At 52.5% G+C, this 20,633-nt stretch overlaps 1 protein-coding gene across 1 annotated transcript in view; it reads right to left on the bottom strand.

Annotated features, from left to right (window-relative positions):
• LOC126263608 (uncharacterized) overlaps positions 1-19,495 on the bottom strand; it is a 67,771-nt gene extending 48,276 nt beyond the window's left edge. The window contains exons 1-2 of the mRNA XM_049960694.1: positions 19,167-19,495; positions 6,437-11,686 (exon numbers count right to left, since the gene is read on the bottom strand). Of these exons, the coding sequence (XP_049816651.1) occupies positions 6,437-11,686; positions 19,167-19,495 (5,579 nt within the window). The remainder of the gene's footprint in view (positions 1-6,436; positions 11,687-19,166) is intronic.
• Between the last annotated feature and the right edge of the window lie 1,138 nt (positions 19,496-20,633).

Genomic DNA, 20,633 nt, shown 5'->3' with positions numbered 1-20,633 from the left:
TATTCCTGCTTTGACTCCTGTCAGGTAGACCTTGTATTCTCCCACTTCGTCTTTTCTCACCCCTTACCCGAATGTCACTAGCAGCTAGAACGTCCAGCCCCATCTTACTTGCAGCCTCTGCCAGCTCTACCTTCTTCCCAGAGTAGCCCGCATTGATATTAATAGCTCCCCATCTCATTACCATTTGTTTGCCAAGTCGTATCTTAGAAGTCCCTGGTTTGTCAGTTGAGGTGGGACTCCATCACCTCCAAAGGTCCGAGGCATTTTGCTCTGATTGTTGCCAGCATCATATTTATAGTGCCAGGGAAGCAGGTTGCTAGCCTTACTTGCCCCGAGTCCCATTCGGTTTTATCCCTAACGGTTGAGAGACTAACCGGTGGATTTGGTAGTCTTCGCCGTATGAGCACAAAGGTGACGACGACTCAGAATATGTCAGAGATGCCCAGCCTTATTCCAAAGTAACTGGTACCCCAACTGTCGGGACCACTTACTTGGCCACTCATACGTTGCCCGTGGTTCATGAGCTAGGACATGACTGCAGGAACCCACACCATGAACCACAATAATAATAAATGATAATGAATAATAATAAAGAATAGCATTCAGCATGTCACATGATAGAACTTTGTAGCAAACATCTCGGACCGTTGTATGACGTCAGGGGAGAATCCAGTGTCCTAAAAAAACAACTTTGGCGCGAAAGGTGTTCTTTTGTCCATGACTGAGACTCGTGGTGGAATGCAGACCAATCGGCGGGTGTTTGACGTGAATATGGACCTCTTCGAACCTGTCCAGAAAGACAACTTTGCCACCAAAAGTGCAAGCATGCGTTGTCTGTCCACCACGTGCTGGATCGAACGGCCGACTGTTGTGACTTAGCCATGGACAGGTTCCATCCTGTCCAGCGTTAAGTGCTCGCCAAAACAAGTTTACTTAAGGCAAGCGGTGTGGTGGACACTGGGACGCCAGCAGCTGGGGGCTGGTCGCTGCCTACATGGTGCGCGGGGCCTCAGCTGACTGTGGGTACGTCAGCTGCGCTCTGCAGTTCATGGTGTGAGCATCTTGAGGATGTTTACTAAGTGAGTTGGGACACAACTGCATGACCAAAATGCCTGAAATAGTCATTTTCCCACCTTGTGACTTAGCGTAGTACAAATGACGAGATTTTAATAATTTAGCGGTGGAAGCATAAGTGACCACGAAAATTCAAACTTGGTGGACTTAGGATGCGGCCCAGTTGGCAATCTTTAATCACGTAATGGAGGTGGGGCAGATATCAAATAACCCAGCTGGACATGTACTTGATATAAAGAATAAAAAAGAGAAACCTGCCATTATCCTCTTGGAATTCAAATTTGCGGCCATATTTTGTGGAGGCTTACGTTAGTGGACATAGCTGAATTGACCTATTTTCCTGCCAAAAGCCCCCATCTTGCATGCCGTCACAGCGGCGCTCTCTGGTGACAGGGGTATGAATTAACACAGTTGGATTGCATACACACGTGCATAATAATAAATTATAATGAATGCCAGTAAATGATAATCAATAATAATGAATAATAATAAAGACAAGTACGGTTTCGTGTTGGAATTTGAATTTGGCGCCAATTTTTTCTGGATGGTTAGGTTAGTGGTCGTAGTCGAGTTGACCTATTTTCCCGCCAAAATTCAAAATTCCCGTCATTTTTCTTGGGGGTGGGGTTAATGGACATAGGCCAATTGACCTATCCTCCCGCCAAAAGCAGCAATCTTGGATGACGTCATGCACTGTTGCCAAGTCTACAAGCCGCCATCTTGAATAAATTTGGCAACAATGGAAAGGGGGGTGACATATACTTTGCTCTACTAATGTTATGCATCCCAGAGAGATTTACTACTGGAATTCTGGGACAGTACCTTCCAGGAGTGAGACACGTTACTTCCGCCACATACATTTCGCGTATTGTCCTGGAGGAGAAAATTCGAGAAATCAGTGCCAATACAGAGGCTTACCGACAATTATTCTTCCCACGCACTGTTCCCGAGTGGAGCAGGATTGGAGGATCAGATAGTGGTTCTGAGAGTACACTATGCCACAAACCATTAGGTGGCTTGCAGAGTATGTTGTAAATGGAATACAAAGCTTTGCATATAGAATCGTAGGCACGACAAACCTAACCGTGCTTACTAGATCGTTCCCCCTGCAAGTCTGGGGGCTAGAATAGGCCTGAGGTATTCCTCCTTGTCGTAAGAGGCGACTAAAAGAAGTTTCACACGTTTCGGCCTTTGTGTGATGGTCCCATGTAGGGTTTGACCATTCTACAAAATTTTCCCAAAGAGCGAACCAATCTGGGAAGGGCACCTTACATGGTGCATCGTGTCCATCGTGCATTGTGATCTTCAGCTCACCTTCTCATCGTCGAATTGCAGTCCTGTCCATTCTCCATCTCTTGGGTGAGAACACTGACCTGGGTGCGTTTTCCACCATGCACTTTGCAGTGTCAATTTCTGCGTTGACGATGGCCATGGACTTTTTTTGCACCTGATATCCAGCACAATAACCAGTCTGTTGTGGTGGGGCCTCGATGTTCCCTGTTGGTTGCAGCCCCCCGACCACACAGGAATCGCTCTGCTGATACCTGTGCCATTAACTCCCCATGTATGCCATGGGGTAGATGCCCATCGCCCTAGGGCAGGGCCTCACAAGGTGCATGCACCGGTGCATCGCACAGTGCAGAAGACGGCTGCGCTATGTTGACGACGGTGCAGACCCCCCACTCCAAGGCTTTGCGCAACAGCGCTGCCTCTCACTTCCTTAGCTTGTGTCGCTCGCGCCGCCTGTCTCGACCTGTTGCAAAGCTTTTACCCTGTTGTCTTCGTCATTGCCAAATACTAATGTACACTAGGTGGAGAGCTTAGTTTGGTCTACCGGTACAAAAGAGATTCATATAATAACAGTAATGGTAAAAATCTTAAATTTGATTTCAACACAAATGTATCTTCCTGTGTGCTCTTTATTTTATTTGCAATTATGCTCCTAAGAACTGGAACAAGAGATTGGCTGACAGCAATTCTGAGAGAATTTTTTAATTACAATTAGAAATACTCGCACAGAATCTAGTTTTCGTGCAAGACAAAACAGAAAAAGCCTTTCACATACACAAGTGGAACCAAACATAGAAATAATCTTTGCTGCTTCTCTGTGTAACTTGGGAAATTCTTCCTTCGGCAAATTCTGGTAGAATTGGAGCAAACCTTTTGTATTGTAAAACACATCCTTTCGGTGAACATAGTTTTGCAAATCAATTAGTTCGAAATGTAAATCTGAAGGCTCACTTTCAATATCCATCGAAAAAGGTTTCACAAAAACATCGAGAATTGGCTGTAGGTAGGTAATTTCCTGAAACAATAACAAAGCCAATGTTAATAAATGTAAGTAATGTAAGCCGTTGTTTCGAAGTACTAAAATGCGATAGATTTTAATAAACATGTAATTTGTACTATTGGTTTTAATGTAATGTTACACTTGCATATGTAACGCAATCTCCTTTATTTAGCTATATGTCACATACCGGCACATTACCTGGAATCGGTCGTTAAACGGATTTTCAAGGGACTGTAGCACCCGACGCATTTATCAAAGCGCGCTCCTTCCTGCACAGATGCTGTCAAACAAAAACATAGTTCCGTTTTGATTAGAGCGGTTATAAAAATCAGGCTGTTTTGATAAAGGTGCAATTTATATCTCGCTTACCTAGTTCAGGAAAGTGTTGCGTATTTTTCTCTGAAAGGTTGTTTTTGAGGAGCTTTAGTTTATACTTGAAAGCGATTATTTTGCTGATCATGTCGTTGATGTGATTGTTTTCTTTTTCGAGTTTCAGACTTAAATCATTTAGGAGAGCCATAATGTCTGCTAAAAATCCTAAATCAGCTACCCATTCAGGGTCATGAAAAAGTGCCTCCGGACGTCCTTCGCTCTCCAAAAACTGAGCCACGGTGTGGCGTAGTCGAAAAATTCGGGAAATCATTTTCCCTTTGCTCAGCCAGCGCACCTCAGCGTGGTAGGGAATATCTGGATACTCCTCTTCAAAGGAAATCAAAAATTCTTTGAATTGACGATGAGTGAGTCCATGAGAACGAATGTAGTTCACGATACGCACCACTACCTTTATCACATCTTGAAGACCGATAACTTTCGCACAAAGAGCCTCTTGGTGTGGAAAACAATGAACGGAAGGTAAATTCGGCATGTTAAGTTTTTTCCGCAGTAGGCCAATAAGCCCTTTTGCTTTAAAGCACATTGCTGTGGTTACGGAAAACAGCTTTTCCCAAGGGAGTCCTATTCCTTCAGCTGCCATTTCAACAGCTCCTAAAATATCCGCCCTTGTAAGTGTCCTTCAACGAAATCATATCCAGGAGCTCTTCCGTTGCATGTAGGTCGTCGTCCAGGCCACGCAAAAGTATTGCTAACTGAGCCGTGTCGTTAATATCCGTGGACTCAAGTGCGATGGAGTACGATAGGAAGTTTTCAATTTTGGCTGCCAGTTGTTCATGCAAATTCTCAGCTATGTCGTTGATTCTCCGATGTATTTTCATTCTGGAAAGTGGTATTCTGCTGTACGCGGGAGCTAATGTGGGATGCATTTTCTCTACTACGTTCAACATAATGTTATTTATTAATGGCCCGTCCATAAATGGCCTACCAGCTCTTGCTAAACGTAGAGCAACTTTGTAACTAGCTCTGAGAGTCCTTTCGCAACACCCCTCATCTTCTTCACCCTAAAGTAGACAAATAATTTTTGCGAAAACGAAAACTAAGGAATTTAAACAAATGTTATTTCCTTTCGCATGATGTTTAACCAAAGTATACATGCTAAAGTACTTGCAACAAACCTCGTTTGTAGATACAGAATTCTCTTCTGCAAGAGTTTGCAACTTCCGTAATTCTTCCTCTCTGGCATCCCCTGTTATATCACTATACTTTTCTGAATGCAATTTGCTGTAGTGCCTTTCAATAGACGATTTTCTGACACACGTAATTAGTGTACCACAGATTAGACATTTGGCTTTATCGTCACAACGCACGAAAACGTAGGAGGGTTCCCATTCCGGTTGAAATTGACTTACGGCAATTTTCCCTTTTTTTTGGAGCAGATGGTTCCATTATTCCGGTAATTGTCTTGCACTTACGTATTCCAATGTTGACTAAGCAGTCTGGCAGCGCATTCTGCAGCGCACAGCGTCGGCCTCACGTAGCAAGCCAAGTTGAGGCGAAGTATGCCGAGTTGAACCGATGCACTGTGGAGGCACTCGCTGCACCTCGCTTTGCACGCGTGCGGTTTTCCGTGTTTATGCGGCTCTGCCTTAGGGCATCGGGGCTCCCGACAGTCGCCATTCTGTCAGGCGTCCTCTGATGCTCCTGGGTGGCACCTGTGGTCAGGGCCCCTGATCGGTGACATCAGTGCAGATGACACGCAATGTAGTCTATCATCTCTTCCTAGTCATGAAACACCAGCAGTCTGTAATCAATCATGAGCTCAATTCAATTCACAGAAGTATGACCCCAAATCGTTTCCCTCCTTGGCCACACGATGGGAGTAACGTCAGACTAAGGATGGCAGTGGATATTATTAGCCCTGCTACCTTGTATGTTCGAGAACTGATGGGGAATCTTTCATGATAATCGAGCCTCAGTTATTTGTTGTGCTTTTAGAGGACAAGTTTGGAGACGTGGAGGGATTGTCCAAAATGAGGTCTGGGTCAGTCTTGATCAAAACATCATCCTCTGCCCAGACATCGGAGTTACTCGCTTGTGACAAACTGGGGGTTGTTTTTGTAACCATCTTGCCACATGAGCTTAAATATGGTCCAGGGTATCATTTTTCACAGGGACCTTCTTTTGTAGTCTGAAGACGAGCTGTGCACCAATTTAGAGCGGCGAGGTGTACATTTCATTTAGCGTGTCCACTGGGGACTGAGGGATAATCAGGTTGCCATCGGTGACTTCATCTCGGCCTTTGAGGGTGATACATTGCCTGAGAAGGTCAAGACGATGGTCTATGGCTGTGATGTAAAGCCCTATATCCTTCCCCCAATGCGGTGCTTTAAGAGCTGGACGTTGGGCCACAGTCTTCCCGCTGTACTTCCAGAATCACATGCCGAGATTGTGGACGCCCATCACATCCCAGTACCCTCCCTGCGGGTCCGGGGGTTAGAATAGGCCCGAGGGATTCCTGCCTGTCGTAAGAGGCGATTAAAAGGAGTCCCTCCCCCTCAAGAGGGTAGTTAGCGCCTGCGTCCGGAGACGGACGGTTCCACGACCTCTATTTGCGGTCATTTTGGTTATTCACTTCTCGTTTCTTCCTTCCTTTGGTTGGTTCCTTTCTTTGTTCTTCTCCATCTCACTGTCTTCCTTACTCTTTCCCTTGCCGTCTGCTCCTTGCCGTCTGCTCCTTGCCGTCTGCTCCTTGCCGTCTGCTCCTTGCCGTCTGCTCCTTGCCGTCTGCTCCTTGCCGTCTGCTCCTTGCCGTCTGCTCCTTGCCGTCTGCTCCTTGCCGTCTGCTCCTTGCCGTCTGCTCCTTGCCGTCTGCTCCTTGCCGTCTGCTCCTTGCCGTCTGCTCCTTGCCGTCTGCTCCTTGCCGTCTGCTCCTTGCCGTCTGCTCCTTGCCGTCTGCTCCTTGCCGTCTGCTCCTTGCCGTCTGCTCCTTGCCGTCTGCTCCTTGCCGTCTGCTCCTTGCCGTCTGCTCCTTGCCGTCTGCTCCTTGCCGTCTGCTCCTTGCCGTCTGCTCCTTGCCGTCTGCTCCTTGCCGTCTGCTCCTTGCCGTCTGCTCCTTGCCGTCTGCTCCTTGCCGTCTGCTCCTTGCCGTCTGCTCCTTGCCGTCTGCTCCTTGCCGTCTGCTCCTTGCCGTCTGCTCCTTGCCGTCTGCTCCTTGCCGTCTGCTCCTTGCCGTCTGCTCCTTGCCGTCTGCTCCTTGCCGTCTGCTCCTTGCCGTCTGCTCCTTGCCGCCTGCTCCTTGCCGCCTGCTCCTTGCCGCCTGCTCCTTGCCGCCTGCTCCTTGCCGCCTGCTCCTTGCCGCCTGCTCCTTGCCGCCTGCTCCTTGCCGCCTGCTCCTTGCCGCCTGCTCCTTGCCGCCTGCTCCTTGCCGCCTGCTCCTTGCCGCCTGCTCCTTGCCGCCTGCTCCTTGCCGCCTGCTCCTTGCCGCCTGCTCCTTGCCGCCTGCTCCTTGCCGCCTGCTCCTTGCCGCCTGCTCCTTGCCGCCTGCTCCTTGCCGCCTGCTCCTTGCCGCCTGCTCCTTGCCGCCTGCTCCTTGCCGCCTGCTCCTTGCCGCCTGCTCCTTGCCGCCTGCTCCTTGCCGCCTGCTCCTTGCCGCCTGCTCCTTGCCGCCTGCTCCTTGCCGCCTGCTCCTTGCCGCCTGCTCCTTGCCGCCTGCTCCTTGCCGCCTGCTCCTTGCCGCCTGCTCCTTGCCGCCTGCTCCTTGCCGCCTGCTCCTTGCCGCCTGCTCCTTGCCGCCTGCTCCTTGCCGCCTGCTCCTTGCCGCCTGCTCCTTGCCGCCTGCTCCTTGCCGCCTGCTCCTTGCCGCCTGCTCCTTGCCGCCTGCTCCTTGCCGCCTGCTCCTTGCCGCCTGCTCCTTGCCGCCTGCTCCTTGCCGCCTGCTCCTTGCCGCCTGCTCCTTGCCGCCTGCTCCTTGCCGCCTGCTCCTTGCCGCCTGCTCCTTGCCGCCTGCTCCTTGCCGCCTGCTCCTTGCCGCCTGCTCCTTGCCGCCTGCTCCTTGCCGCCTGCTCCTTGCCGCCTGCTCCTTGCCGCCTGCTCCTTGCCGCCTGCTCCTTGCCGCCTGCTCCTTGCCGCCTGCTCCTTGCCGCCTGCTCCTTGCCGCCTGCTCCTTGCCGCCTGCTCCTTGCCGCCTGCTCCTTGCCGCCTGCTCCTTGCCGCCTGCTCCTTGCCGCCTGCTCCTTGCCGCCTGCTCCTTGCCGCCTGCTCCTTGCCGCCTGCTCCTTGCCGCCTGCTCCTTGCCGCCTGCTCCTTGCCGCCTGCTCCTTGCCGCCTGCTCCTTGCCGCCTGCTCCTTGCCGCCTGCTCCTTGCCGCCTGCTCCTTGCCGCCTGCTCCTTGCCGCCTGCTCCTTGCCGCCTGCTCCTTGCCGCCTGCTCCTTGCCGCCTGCTCCTTGCCGCCTGCTCCTTGCCGCCTGCTCCTTGCCGCCTGCTCCTTGCCGCCTGCTCCTTGCCGCCTGCTCCTTGCCGCCTGCTCCTTGCCGCCTGCTCCTTGCCGCCTGCTCCTTGCCGCCTGCTCCTTGCCGCCTGCTCCTTGCCGCCTGCTCCTTGCCGCCTGCTCCTTGCCGCCTGCTCCTTGCCGCCTGCTCCTTGCCGCCTGCTCCTTGCCGCCTGCTCCTTGCCGCCTGCTCCTTGCCGCCTGCTCCTTGCCGCCTGCTCCTTGCCGCCTGCTCCTTGCCGCCTGCTCCTTGCCGCCTGCTCCTTGCCGCCTGCTCCTTGCCGCCTGCTCCTTGCCGCCTGCTCCTTGCCGCCTGCTCCTTGCCGCCTGCTCCTTGCCGCCTGCTCCTTGCCGCCTGCTCCTTGCCGCCTGCTCCTTGCCGCCTGCTCCTTGCCGCCTGCTCCTTGCCGCCTGCTCCTTGCCGCCTGCTCCTTGCCGCCTGCTCCTTGCCGCCTGCTCCTTGCCGCCTGCTCCTTGCCGCCTGCTCCTTGCCGCCTGCTCCTTGCCGCCTGCTCCTTGCCGCCTGCTCCTTGCCGCCTGCTCCTTGCCGCCTGCTCCTTGCCGCCTGCTCCTTGCCGCCTGCTCCTTGCCGCCTGCTCCTTGCCGCCTGCTCCTTGCCGCCTGCTCCTTGCCGCCTGCTCCTTGCCGCCTGCTCCTTGCCGCCTGCTCCTTGCCGCCTGCTCCTTGCCGCCTGCTCCTTGCCGCCTGCTCCTTGCCGCCTGCTCCTTGCCGCCTGCTCCTTGCCGCCTGCTCCTTGCCGCCTGCTCCTTGCCGCCTGCTCCTTGCCGCCTGCTCCTTGCCGCCTGCTCCTTGCCGCCTGCTCCTTGCCGCCTGCTCCTTGCCGCCTGCTCCTTGCCGCCTGCTCCTTGCCGCCTGCTCCTTGCCGCCTGCTCCTTGCCGCCTGCTCCTTGCCGCCTGCTCCTTGCCGCCTGCTCCTTGCCGCCTGCTCCTTGCCGCCTGCTCCTTGCCGCCTGCTCCTTGCCGCCTGCTCCTTGCCGCCTGCTCCTTGCCGCCTGCTCCTTGCCGCCTGCTCCTTGCCGCCTGCTCCTTGCCGCCTGCTCCTTGCCGCCTGCTCCTTGCCGCCTGCTCCTTGCCGCCTGCTCCTTGCCGCCTGCTCCTTGCCGCCTGCTCCTTGCCGCCTGCTCCTTGCCGCCTGCTCCTTGCCGCCTGCTCCTTGCCGCCTGCTCCTTGCCGCCTGCTCCTTGCCGCCTGCTCCTTGCCGCCTGCTCCTTGCCGCCTGCTCCTTGCCGCCTGCTCCTTGCCGCCTGCTCCTTGCCGCCTGCTCCTTGCCGCCTGCTCCTTGCCGCCTGCTCCTTGCCGCCTGCTCCTTGCCGCCTGCTCCTTGCCGCCTGCTCCTTGCCGCCTGCTCCTTGCCGCCTGCTCCTTGCCGCCTGCTCCTTGCCGCCTGCTCCTTGCCGCCTGCTCCTTGCCGCCTGCTCCTTGCCGCCTGCTCCTTGCCGCCTGCTCCTTGCCGCCTGCTCCTTGCCGCCTGCTCCTTGCCGCCTGCTCCTTGCCGCCTGCTCCTTGCCGCCTGCTCCTTGCCGCCTGCTCCTTGCCGCCTGCTCCTTGCCGCCTGCTCCTTGCCGCCTGCTCCTTGCCGCCTGCTCCTTGCCGCCTGCTCCTTGCCGCCTGCTCCTTGCCGCCTGCTCCTTGCCGCCTGCTCCTTGCCGCCTGCTCCTTGCCGCCTGCTCCTTGCCGCCTGCTCCTTGCCGCCTGCTCCTTGCCGCCTGCTCCTTGCCGCCTGCTCCTTGCCGCCTGCTCCTTGCCGCCTGCTCCTTGCCGCCTGCTCCTTGCCGCCTGCTCCTTGCCGCCTGCTCCTTGCCGCCTGCTCCTTGCCGCCTGCTCCTTGCCGCCTGCTCCTTGCCGCCTGCTCCTTGCCGCCTGCTCCTTGCCGCCTGCTCCTTGCCGCCTGCTCCTTGCCGCCTGCTCCTTGCCGCCTGCTCCTTGCCGCCTGCTCCTTGCCGCCTGCTCCTTGCCGCCTGCTCCTTGCCGCCTGCTCCTTGCCGCCTGCTCCTTGCCGCCTGCTCCTTGCCGCCTGCTCCTTGCCGCCTGCTCCTTGCCGCCTGCTCCTTGCCGCCTGCTCCTTGCCGCCTGCTCCTTGCCGCCTGCTCCTTGCCGCCTGCTCCTTGCCGCCTGCTCCTTGCCGCCTGCTCCTTGCCGCCTGCTCCTTGCCGCCTGCTCCTTGCCGCCTGCTCCTTGCCGCCTGCTCCTTGCCGCCTGCTCCTTGCCGCCTGCTCCTTGCCGCCTGCTCCTTGCCGCCTGCTCCTTGCCGCCTGCTCCTTGCCGCCTGCTCCTTGCCGCCTGCTCCTTGCCGCCTGCTCCTTGCCGCCTGCTCCTTGCCGCCTGCTCCTTGCCGCCTGCTCCTTGCCGCCTGCTCCTTGCCGCCTGCTCCTTGCCGCCTGCTCCTTGCCGCCTGCTCCTTGCCGCCTGCTCCTTGCCGCCTGCTCCTTGCCGCCTGCTCCTTGCCGCCTGCTCCTTGCCGCCTGCTCCTTGCCGCCTGCTCCTTGCCGCCTGCTCCTTGCCGCCTGCTCCTTGCCGCCTGCTCCTTGCCGCCTGCTCCTTGCCGCCTGCTCCTTGCCGCCTGCTCCTTGCCGCCTGCTCCTTGCCGCCTGCTCCTTGCCGCCTGCTCCTTGCCGCCTGCTCCTTGCCGCCTGCTCCTTGCCGCCTGCTCCTTGCCGCCTGCTCCTTGCCGCCTGCTCCTTGCCGCCTGCTCCTTGCCGCCTGCTCCTTGCCGCCTGCTCCTTGCCGCCTGCTCCTTGCCGCCTGCTCCTTGCCGCCTGCTCCTTGCCGCCTGCTCCTTGCCGCCTGCTCCTTGCCGCCTGCTCCTTGCCGCCTGCTCCTTGCCGCCTGCTCCTTGCCGCCTGCTCCTTGCCGCCTGCTCCTTGCCGCCTGCTCCTTGCCGCCTGCTCCTTGCCGCCTGCTCCTTGCCGCCTGCTCCTTGCCGCCTGCTCCTTGCCGCCTGCTCCTTGCCGCCTGCTCCTTGCCGCCTGCTCCTTGCCGCCTGCTCCTTGCCGCCTGCTCCTTGCCGCCTGCTCCTTGCCGCCTGCTCCTTGCCGCCTGCTCCTTGCCGCCTGCTCCTTGCCGCCTGCTCCTTGCCGCCTGCTCCTTGCCGCCTGCTCCTTGCCGCCTGCTCCTTGCCGCCTGCTCCTTGCCGCCTGCTCCTTGCCGCCTGCTCCTTGCCGCCTGCTCCTTGCCGCCTGCTCCTTGCCGCCTGCTCCTTGCCGCCTGCTCCTTGCCGCCTGCTCCTTGCCGCCTGCTCCTTGCCGCCTGCTCCTTGCCGCCTGCTCCTTGCCGCCTGCTCCTTGCCGCCTGCTCCTTGCCGCCTGCTCCTTGCCGCCTGCTCCTTGCCGCCTGCTCCTTGCCGCCTGCTCCTTGCCGCCTGCTCCTTGCCGCCTGCTCCTTGCCGCCTGCTCCTTGCCGCCTGCTCCTTGCCGCCTGCTCCTTGCCGCCTGCTCCTTGCCGCCTGCTCCTTGCCGCCTGCTCCTTGCCGCCTGCTCCTTGCCTTCTCTGGTCTCCGCCTCGGCGTTTGAGACAGTCTGTCCTCTCTCTCTTCCTTTTCCTCTTCTTCCTTCCTCCCTGTGCGCGCCTGAAGGCCGACCCACGCGTTCGCACGCGTAGCCAGTGATGGGGTAACGCGTAATTCCCCGCCCTGGGTAGTCAAGTACGGCATGCACGTACCCCTGGTAAAGGCCAGGCCCAGGGAGGGGTGATTGCCTGAGCTGATACCTTCTGACCATGCCGATTGGTCCCTCCGTCTGTTTCTCGGGAGGTGTGACCTGAGGTGTAAACATTCACCTAAGGCGGGAGCGCCCTCTGAGAGGGTCTCCATAAGGAAGGAGTGCGCCATCGGAGACGCTGGCAATCATGGGGGATTCCTCCGCAATGGATTTCTCTTCTTCTCTCTCGACTTCTGCCCACAAACGGAAACATGACCAGCATTCAGTGACAAAAGTACTACCGCCTGCCCCACAGTTCCTCGTCGTTTCTCGATCTGGGGACGGAAAGGATTTTTCCTCTGTCAACCCTTTCGTTATCCAGAAGGGCGTAGATGCCAAAGCCGGTCCTGTTAAGTCTTGTACAAGGTTGCGTGATGGTACCTTGTTACTAGAAACTGAGAGCGCCTTTCAGGCACAGAAACTGCTTTGAGCCACACTCCTGTACACGTTCCCTGTCCAGGTGGAGGCTCACCGAACTTTGAATTCGTCTCGTGGTGTGGTCTATACTAGATCTCTCGACGGATTGACTGACGAGGAGATTCAGTCTTTCCTCGCTGAGCAGGGCGTGACGCCTGTCCATAGGGTCATGAAAAAGGTCAACAATGACCTTGTACCGACCCAGACACTTTTCTCGACCTTTGATAGTGTTCAGCTGCCATCGCGCATGAAAGTGGGCTACGAGGTTATTTCTGTTCGCCCCTATGTCCCGACACCTACGCGCTGCTACCAGTGTCAGCGTTTTAATCACACTCGCCAGTCTTGTTCCAACGCGGCTAAATGTGTCACTTGTGGCAGGGATGCCCATGAGGGTGACTGTCCACCTCCGTCTCCTCGTTGTGTGAACTGTCAGGGTGACCATGCAGCGTCCTCCCGCGACTGTCCTATCTATAAGGAAGAACGCTGTATCCAAGAAATTCGGGTCAAAGAGAAAGTGTCCACCTCGGCTGCTCGCAAGCTATTAGCTAGTAGGAAGCCCACACTGCTCCCAGCAGGGAAATACAGTACTGTCCTCGCCTCTCCTCGGACTACCAGGGAGGTGGCAACCCAGACATGCGATCTGACCTTCAGCACCACGGTCGTCCGTTCGGCCAGTGCTAAGATCGCGCGGTTGACGTCTCCTCTTCCTCCCATCACCCCACAGACACAAGCCCCTTCATCAGCTTCTGCTAAGACGAAGACCCAGAAGTCAGATGCACGGGCCTTCAAGAAGGAACTGTCCCGTGCAGACTTCCTACGTACCTCGACCTCCCAGCCCTCGACCAGTACTTCCACCAAACGACCTTCCAAGAAGGCTCATAGGATGCACAGTTCTCCTTCTCCGCACGGCGCATTTCGTCTCCTGCGCCACCCAGCGATTGCCGCCCCAGGCCGTCATCCGTTTCGCCTGGCCGCACCGCTGGTAGCCGAACATCTGGCCGTTCACCGGCGGAGGAAGCTCCCCCTCCCGGCCATCTTACCAAGATGGCCGATGAACCTATAGAACCAATGGACGATGACTGTCCGCCTACTGATAGCGGCGGCAGTGCTCGCTCGAAGCCAGGCCCTCAGCGGCCTTCGAGGTGACCCCTTCTTTCATCTTCCTTTTTTTTTTCTTACGATGGCACTTATTCACTGGAATATTCGCAGCATTCGCTTCAAACCGAGAGGACTTGAAGTTGCTGCTCCGCTTGCACCGTCCGCTCGTCGTGGCCCTCCAGGAAACGAAGCTACGCCTATGCGATCAAATTGCCTTGGCACACTACACCTCTGTGCGTTTTGACCTACCCCCTGTGGTAGGTATTCCACCTCATGGAGGGGTTATGTTGCTGGTCCGGGATGATATTTACTGCGATCCCATCACGTTGCACACCGGCCTGCAGGCAGTTGTCATCCGAATTACTCTCCCCACTTTTACATTTTACATTTGTACCGTTTACACTCCATCGTCGTCTGCCGTTACCAGGGCAGACAAGATTCAAATTATTGCTCAGCTACCTGCACCATTTTTGTTAACTGGAGACTTCAATGCCCACAATCACCTTTGGGGCTCTCCAGCATACTGCCCGAGGGGCTCCCTGTTAGCAGACCTTTTCAACCAGCTCAATCTTGTCTGCCTCAATACTGGCGCCCCTACTTTTCTTTCGGACACATCTCACACCTATTCCCATTAGACCTTTCTATATGTACTCCTCAACTTGCACGCCGGTTCGAGTGGTATGCACTTTCTGATACATATTCGAGCGACCACTTCCCGTGTGTTATCCATCTCCTGCAGCATACCCCCTCTCCGTGCTCATCTAGTTGGACCATCTCCAAAGCAGACTGGGGGCTCTTCTCTTCCAGGGCGACCTTTCAGGATCAAACCTTCACAAGCTGCGATCGTCAGGTCGCACACCTCACAGAAGTCATTCTCACTGCTGCTGAATATTCCATCCCTCACCCTACTTCTCCACGTCACGTACCGGTCCCCTGGTGGACCACAGCATGTAGAGACGCTTTATGTGCTCGTCGACGTGCTTTAGGCACCTTTAAACGCCACCCTACAGTGGCGAATTGTATCAATTAAGCACCTTCAACAGTTTTACTCCTTCTGTTGTCTCGGGTAGCCTGCGCCGGCTATCTGGCACTAAGGTCCACTCACCAGCTTCTGGCTTGACGGTCGCGAATGACGTCCTTGTGGCCCCTGAGGATGTCTCCAATGCCTTCGGCCGCTTTTTCGCAGAGGTTTCGAGCTCCGCTCATTACCACCTTGCCTTCCTCCCCCGCAAACAGGCAGAGGAGGCTAGGCCACCTAACTTCCGCTCCTCGAATCGTGAAAGTTATAATGTCCCATTCACCATGCGGGAACTCGAAAACGCACTTGCCCGGTCACGGTCCTCCGCTCCAGGGCCTGATTCTATTCATATTCAGATGCTGAAGAACCTTTCTCCTGCGGGTAAAGGTTTTCTTCTTCGTACTTACAATCGCATCTGGATTGAGGGACATGTTCCCGCATGCTGGCGCGGGTCTATTGTTGTCCCGATTCCTAAGCCGGGGAAGGACAAGCACTTGCCTTCCAGTTATCGGCCCTTCTCGCTTACCAGCTGTGTCTGTAAAGTGATGGAGCGAATGGTTAACTCTCGATTGGTTTGGCTGCTCGAGTCTCGACGCCTACTTACCAATGTACAATGTGGATTTCGTAGGCGCCGCTCTGCTGTTGACCATCTGGTTACCTTGTCGACCTTCATTATGAAAAACTTCTTGCGGAAGCGCCCGACCGCGGCTGTGTTCTTTGATTTGGAGAAGGCTTACGACACCTGTTGGAGGGCGGGCATTCTCCGCACCATGCATACATGGGGCCTTTGCGGTTGCCTCCCTCTTTTTATTTGTTCCTTTTTAATGGATCGACAGTTCAGGGTACCTGTGGGTTCTGTCCTGTCAGACACCTTACGCCAGGATAATGGCTCAGTTTTGAGCGTCGCTCTCTTCGCCATAGCGATCAATCCAATAATGGATTGCCTCCCAGCTGATGTATCAGGCTCCCTTTTCGTGGATGATTTTACCATCTATTGCAGCGCGCAGAGTACATGTTTCCTGGAGCACTGTCAACAGCGTTCTCTTGACCGTCTTTACTCCTGGAGTGTCGCCAATGGCTTACGTTTTTCTGCCGAGAGGACGGTCTGTATTAACTTCTGGCGCTACAAAGAGTTTCTCCCACCATCCTTAAGACTCGGTCCCGTTGCTCTGCCATTCGTGGAGACAACAAAATTTTTAGGTCTTACATTTGACAGGAAACTTAGCTGGTCTCCACATGTCATATTTGGCTGCCCGTTGTACCCGTTCTCTAAATGTCCTCCGTGTTCTCAGTGGTATGTCGTGGGGAGAGGATCGAACCGTCCTACTTCGTCTATATCTGTCGATCGTCCGCTCCAAGCTGGATTATGGGAGCTTCGTATAATCCTCTGCATGGCCATCCATCTTACGCCGCCTCAACTCCATACAACATTGGGGTTTACGACTTGCGATCGGAGCGTTTTATACTAGTCCCGTCGAGAGTCTTCACGCTGACGCTAGTGAATTGCCACTCACCTACCGGCGCGATATACTGCTTTGTCGGTATGCCTGTAGGCTACTGTCAATGCCCGACCGCCCGTTTTATCGTTCCTTTTTTGACGACTCTCTCGACCGTCAATACGGGTTGTATGTCTCTGCCCTGCTACCCCCTGGAGTTCGCTTTCGTCGCCTCCTTAAACACCTTAATTTTTCACTCCCTGCAACCTTTCGAGTGGGCGAGAGCTACACGCCACCTTGGCTCCAGGCTCAGGTTCGCGTTCACCTTGACCTCAGCTCGCTCCCAAAGGAGGTTACCCCCGGTTCGGTCTACCACTCCCGTTTTGCTGAACTTCGATCGAAGTTCATTAATATGACCTTCATTTATACAGATGGCTCTAAGACCAATGTCAGGGTCGGGTGTTCTTTTATTGTTGGGGCACAAAGTTTCAAATACCGGCTCCATGGCCATTGTTCGGTCTTCACAGCTGAGCTCTTTGCCCTCTACCAGGCTATTCTTTACATCTGCTGCCACCGACTTTCTGCTTATGTCATCTGCTCCGATTCCCTGAGCGCCATCCAGAGCCTCACCCTTTCGTGCACCGGATCCAACACTCTCTTCAGCAGCTGGTGGACGTCGGTTCTCCGGTTAGCTTTATGTGGGCTCCTGGCCATGTCAGTATCCCTGGGAACGAAGCTGCAGATGCCGCGGCCAAGGCTGCGGTCCTCCAGCCTCGGACAGCTTCTTGTTGTGTCCCTTCGTCAGATTGTAGCAGGGTCATTTGTCGGCGCATTTTATCGCTGTGGCATGCGGATTGGGCTGCACTTATGGACAACAAGCTTCGGGCCTTGAAACCTCTTCCCGTGGCTTGGACGTCCTCCTCCCGCCCTTCTCGACGGGAGGAGGTCGTTTTGGCCCGGTTACGAATTGGACACTGCCGGTTCAGCCATCGCCATCTGCTGAAGGCTGCGCCGGCGCCGTTCTGCCCATGTGGGCAATTGCTGATGGTCCGCCACATTTTAACGTCCTGTCCGGATTTTAACACACTGCGTCTTGATCTTGGCCTTCCATGAACTCTTGATGCCATTTTAGCGGATGACCCACGAGCAGCTGCTCGCGTTTTTCGCTTTATCAACTTGACAAACCTCTCTAAGGACATTTCATTATGCTGTTTTTTTTACTCCTATGCCTGTCAGTCTGTCTTTTATCGTGATTTCCCTTTTAGTTGCTGTTTTAAACTTGTGCCTCGCGGTGCATTCCTAACGTAGTCTGGGCGCTAATGACCATTGAAGTTGTGCGCCCTAAAACCACAAAAAAAATCTCCCTTTTTGTTTCCTCCTGTGAGTGCCTCAAGGCTGACTCACCCTTTAGCACACATGGCCGGTGACGGGGTAAAGTGTAATTCCCCGCCCTGTGTAGACAAGTAGGGCCCGTGCGTACTCACTGGTAAAGGCCTAGGCAAATCGATCAAACGTCATTTCGGGTACCAGGCACCAACAGGTGTCACCAGCATTACCATAAATGGCGAGTTCTGTACCGCCACTCGGCCGGCCGGCCGGCCACTCAAACGACAGTTCAAAGTGAACGTCCTCTCATCACTACATGATGCAGTGAACACTATACTACACACTTAGAGTTGGAGTTCCTCAGTGCCCTTGCACTTTTGCCCTGTCACAGCCCTCTGGGCCTGATCGGATCCACAGCCAGATGATTAGAAGTGTCTCATCTGACTACAAGCGATACCTTCTCTTCATATTCAACCAGATCTGGTGTGGAGGCGTCTTTCCATCGCAATGGCGGGAGAGCACCATCATTCTGGTGGTGAAACCCGGTAAAAACCCGCTTGATTTGAATAATGTAAAGGAACTACATAAATTTTTTTTGTGAATTTATAGACACTAGTTCAACTACCAGAGATTAATGCGTAAAGCATTTGCTGCACAAAAGAAGCTTTACACTCTTTGGTTATTAGTTATAGAATAAGTTACCTTTTGCTGTTATCCTGACTTATTGTCAAGGCGTGTTGTGCCATTTCTTACTGATAAAATTGGGTTAAATAATGAAATTGATTTTGAAGCAGAGCGATTTTGTCTTTTGTGATACCATGTGTCCCAGCTCCTTAAATTCTGGAATATTATTAATATTTTAATTTTATGCAGAGAATTTAGATGGAGGCGACGATCTTCACGGTGACGCTGATCGACAATAGAGGTACGTGAATGTGTTCATTTTTTTCCTTTCGTGGCCGCTACCATCAGTTGAATATATCAATTTCAATATATTTACTGCGACATTCAGAACCTGCAGTCTTACTTTTCATTTAATTTCGAAGTTCACGGATTAATGTTCTAAGATGAATAAATGCATTTAACTTTAATTCTTTTATCTAGGCCATGGGGGATGATAGCACTCAAAGTGTATGTGCATCTATCCCGTTCATATGTTCTCATACATTAGAGTTTGTACAAGCGTAACTATATTTAAGACTTATTTCCTAGATGGTATTAACGTTTTTTTACCACTCATTCACGAATGTACGTGCACTCTTATTTGTTGTAGTCAGTCGGCAGGATTCTTCAATAACATTATTTGTAATATTCAGTGGCTTAGTTTCCACAATTGATATTTTCCTGTGTCCCAACAGCGCTTCAGGCGAAATATTTATTGCGCGACATCCACAATAACTTTTATTTCAAAATTTCGGCGACAGACTGAATAAAGATTTTTCTAATAATAATAGCAAAACATAATAACATAAGAGGACGCGTTACAAATGGCGACCGAGCGCCATGACGTTTAATTTTCAGAAAAATTTAGTACAAATTTTAAGTGGAAATATTTAAGCAGTTCTTACCATCCATTATTGCGACATATCCAATTGAAGGGGTGAGAATGACATAATCCAAAGCCACAAAATGTAAATTTTTCAGGGGAGTATTTTAAAACTTTGAATAAATCCATAAATCATATTTCAACTTTTCGGGTTTTTTGACAAAACTAGTTTTTCTCTAATGTGTCAATATACATGTTTGCATTGTTATATTGTGAGCAAAATTAAACATTATTAATAAAAAAAATCTTATCCCTAGGTGACACAACACTGGGCTTTGGCCTGTCTCATACTAACGTTACACAAGGTTTACAAAAATTTGTACATCATTACTTACAATGATAGTCACTACAGTGTTTCACACAATATAGACAATACCTATCACCTTTGTGTCATTTTCATCACTTTGTTCCTTTGATTCACTCACTGTTCAAGTATCCTTTCTGGTATGTATGGCATTAATGACATAATATCTTTGAGTTTTTTGTCACAAATTGGAATGGGCTTTAAGTATTTCCTTGAGAGCTGGAACGGATTACTCTCCTGCTGTGCTCGTCCTTTTTTAGTGATATTTACAGTTCTGAATTCTTCAAATTCAGTGTACTGATACTTCGCTTTCAAATGTGATGGCATTCCTTCATCAAAACGAAAAGGAGTCGCCTCAGAAAATCGGAACTGAGATCCATCATCATGTTTCTCCTTTTTTGCAATATTTATCTGCAGGGGTGTCAGATCCATAAAGTCTGCTTTCTTCATTTTAACGACTGAAAATGGCTTATTCTTGCCTGATTCTTAAATAACTGTAACCTAATCATGAGGGGTGCACACAGTCGTGTTTCTGTTCTTAACGTGCTTCTCAATTCGACCGAAATCTCGGTCACAGGGCAGTCATGTGTGTCCAACTTGTGGAAGCCAATGTTCAATGGCTTTAAATTTTCCTGAGCGCACTAGTGATCTCTCTAGTGCAACAACTGCCCAGTTTTTGCCTGAGAGATATCTAAGAATTTTATCAGATAGCTTCCTATCTCATCAGATCCACTCTTTGCTTCATCTTCACTCCACATGAACATATATCCCTTTTGAGAATCGCTCTCATGAATACCAAAATTGTAAGTCCACAACTTCCTCTTATAGAATGCAGGCCGAGATGTAAGCCTTGGTGTTGGAAAGGGTTGTTGTAGATCAAAGGCTATTGTAAGTTATTCCTCGGGATTTTCCCTAGCTAATTCCGAAATCTGTGTAATATTTTGTCCAGCAGATGCTTTGGCATGATGTAGGTCCCTTTCAATTTTTAATCTTCTAATATCATCTTCAGAGTTATCAACTGTGCATTTTGTATTTGAATTTGAAATTCGTCACATAAATGACATGTCTGAACGAGGCAATTTAAAACCAATATTAAAATCTTAGTTCAATATATCTCGAAATTTCGAAACTTTTACTTGTGGTGCACTATTTTCTTAACAATATTTCAAATAATGTTCTTGATATAATGAGGAAATTGACACGTCATTGTCGAACTACACTTCATTGGGGTTCTGTGAGTGGCTGTAATGACTGGCATACTTAGGTATATTATTTATGAAATTGTGAACTGTCTGAACTGCTTCTTGTGAAATTTTCCTTGATGGGTTGCATTTCTTCCTGAAAACAAAGAAAAAGGAAAAGTGATTTTAAAGGTAAATGCCCAGGTCAGACAAACTTTGTGAATTTGTGTCTGAATATGATATGCAAAGAAAAAAATTAGATCAATAAGCACAACTGAACAAAATTATGGATTTTCTTGGAAGCAACATTAATTTAATCGTTAAATACCTCGTCTGTCTTTGGAGTGGTGTGTCAATCACGCAAGTATTTTCGTAAGTTCTTAAGACGTCCTTGATTGTTCTGAAAC

This window comes from Schistocerca nitens, chromosome 6, assembly GCF_023898315.1.
Source record: "Schistocerca nitens isolate TAMUIC-IGC-003100 chromosome 6, iqSchNite1.1, whole genome shotgun sequence".
Taxonomy (NCBI): Eukaryota; Metazoa; Arthropoda; class Insecta; order Orthoptera; family Acrididae; genus Schistocerca; species Schistocerca nitens.
Note: the sequence above shows the minus strand (reverse complement) of the source record. Positions and strands in the feature narration are given on the sequence as shown.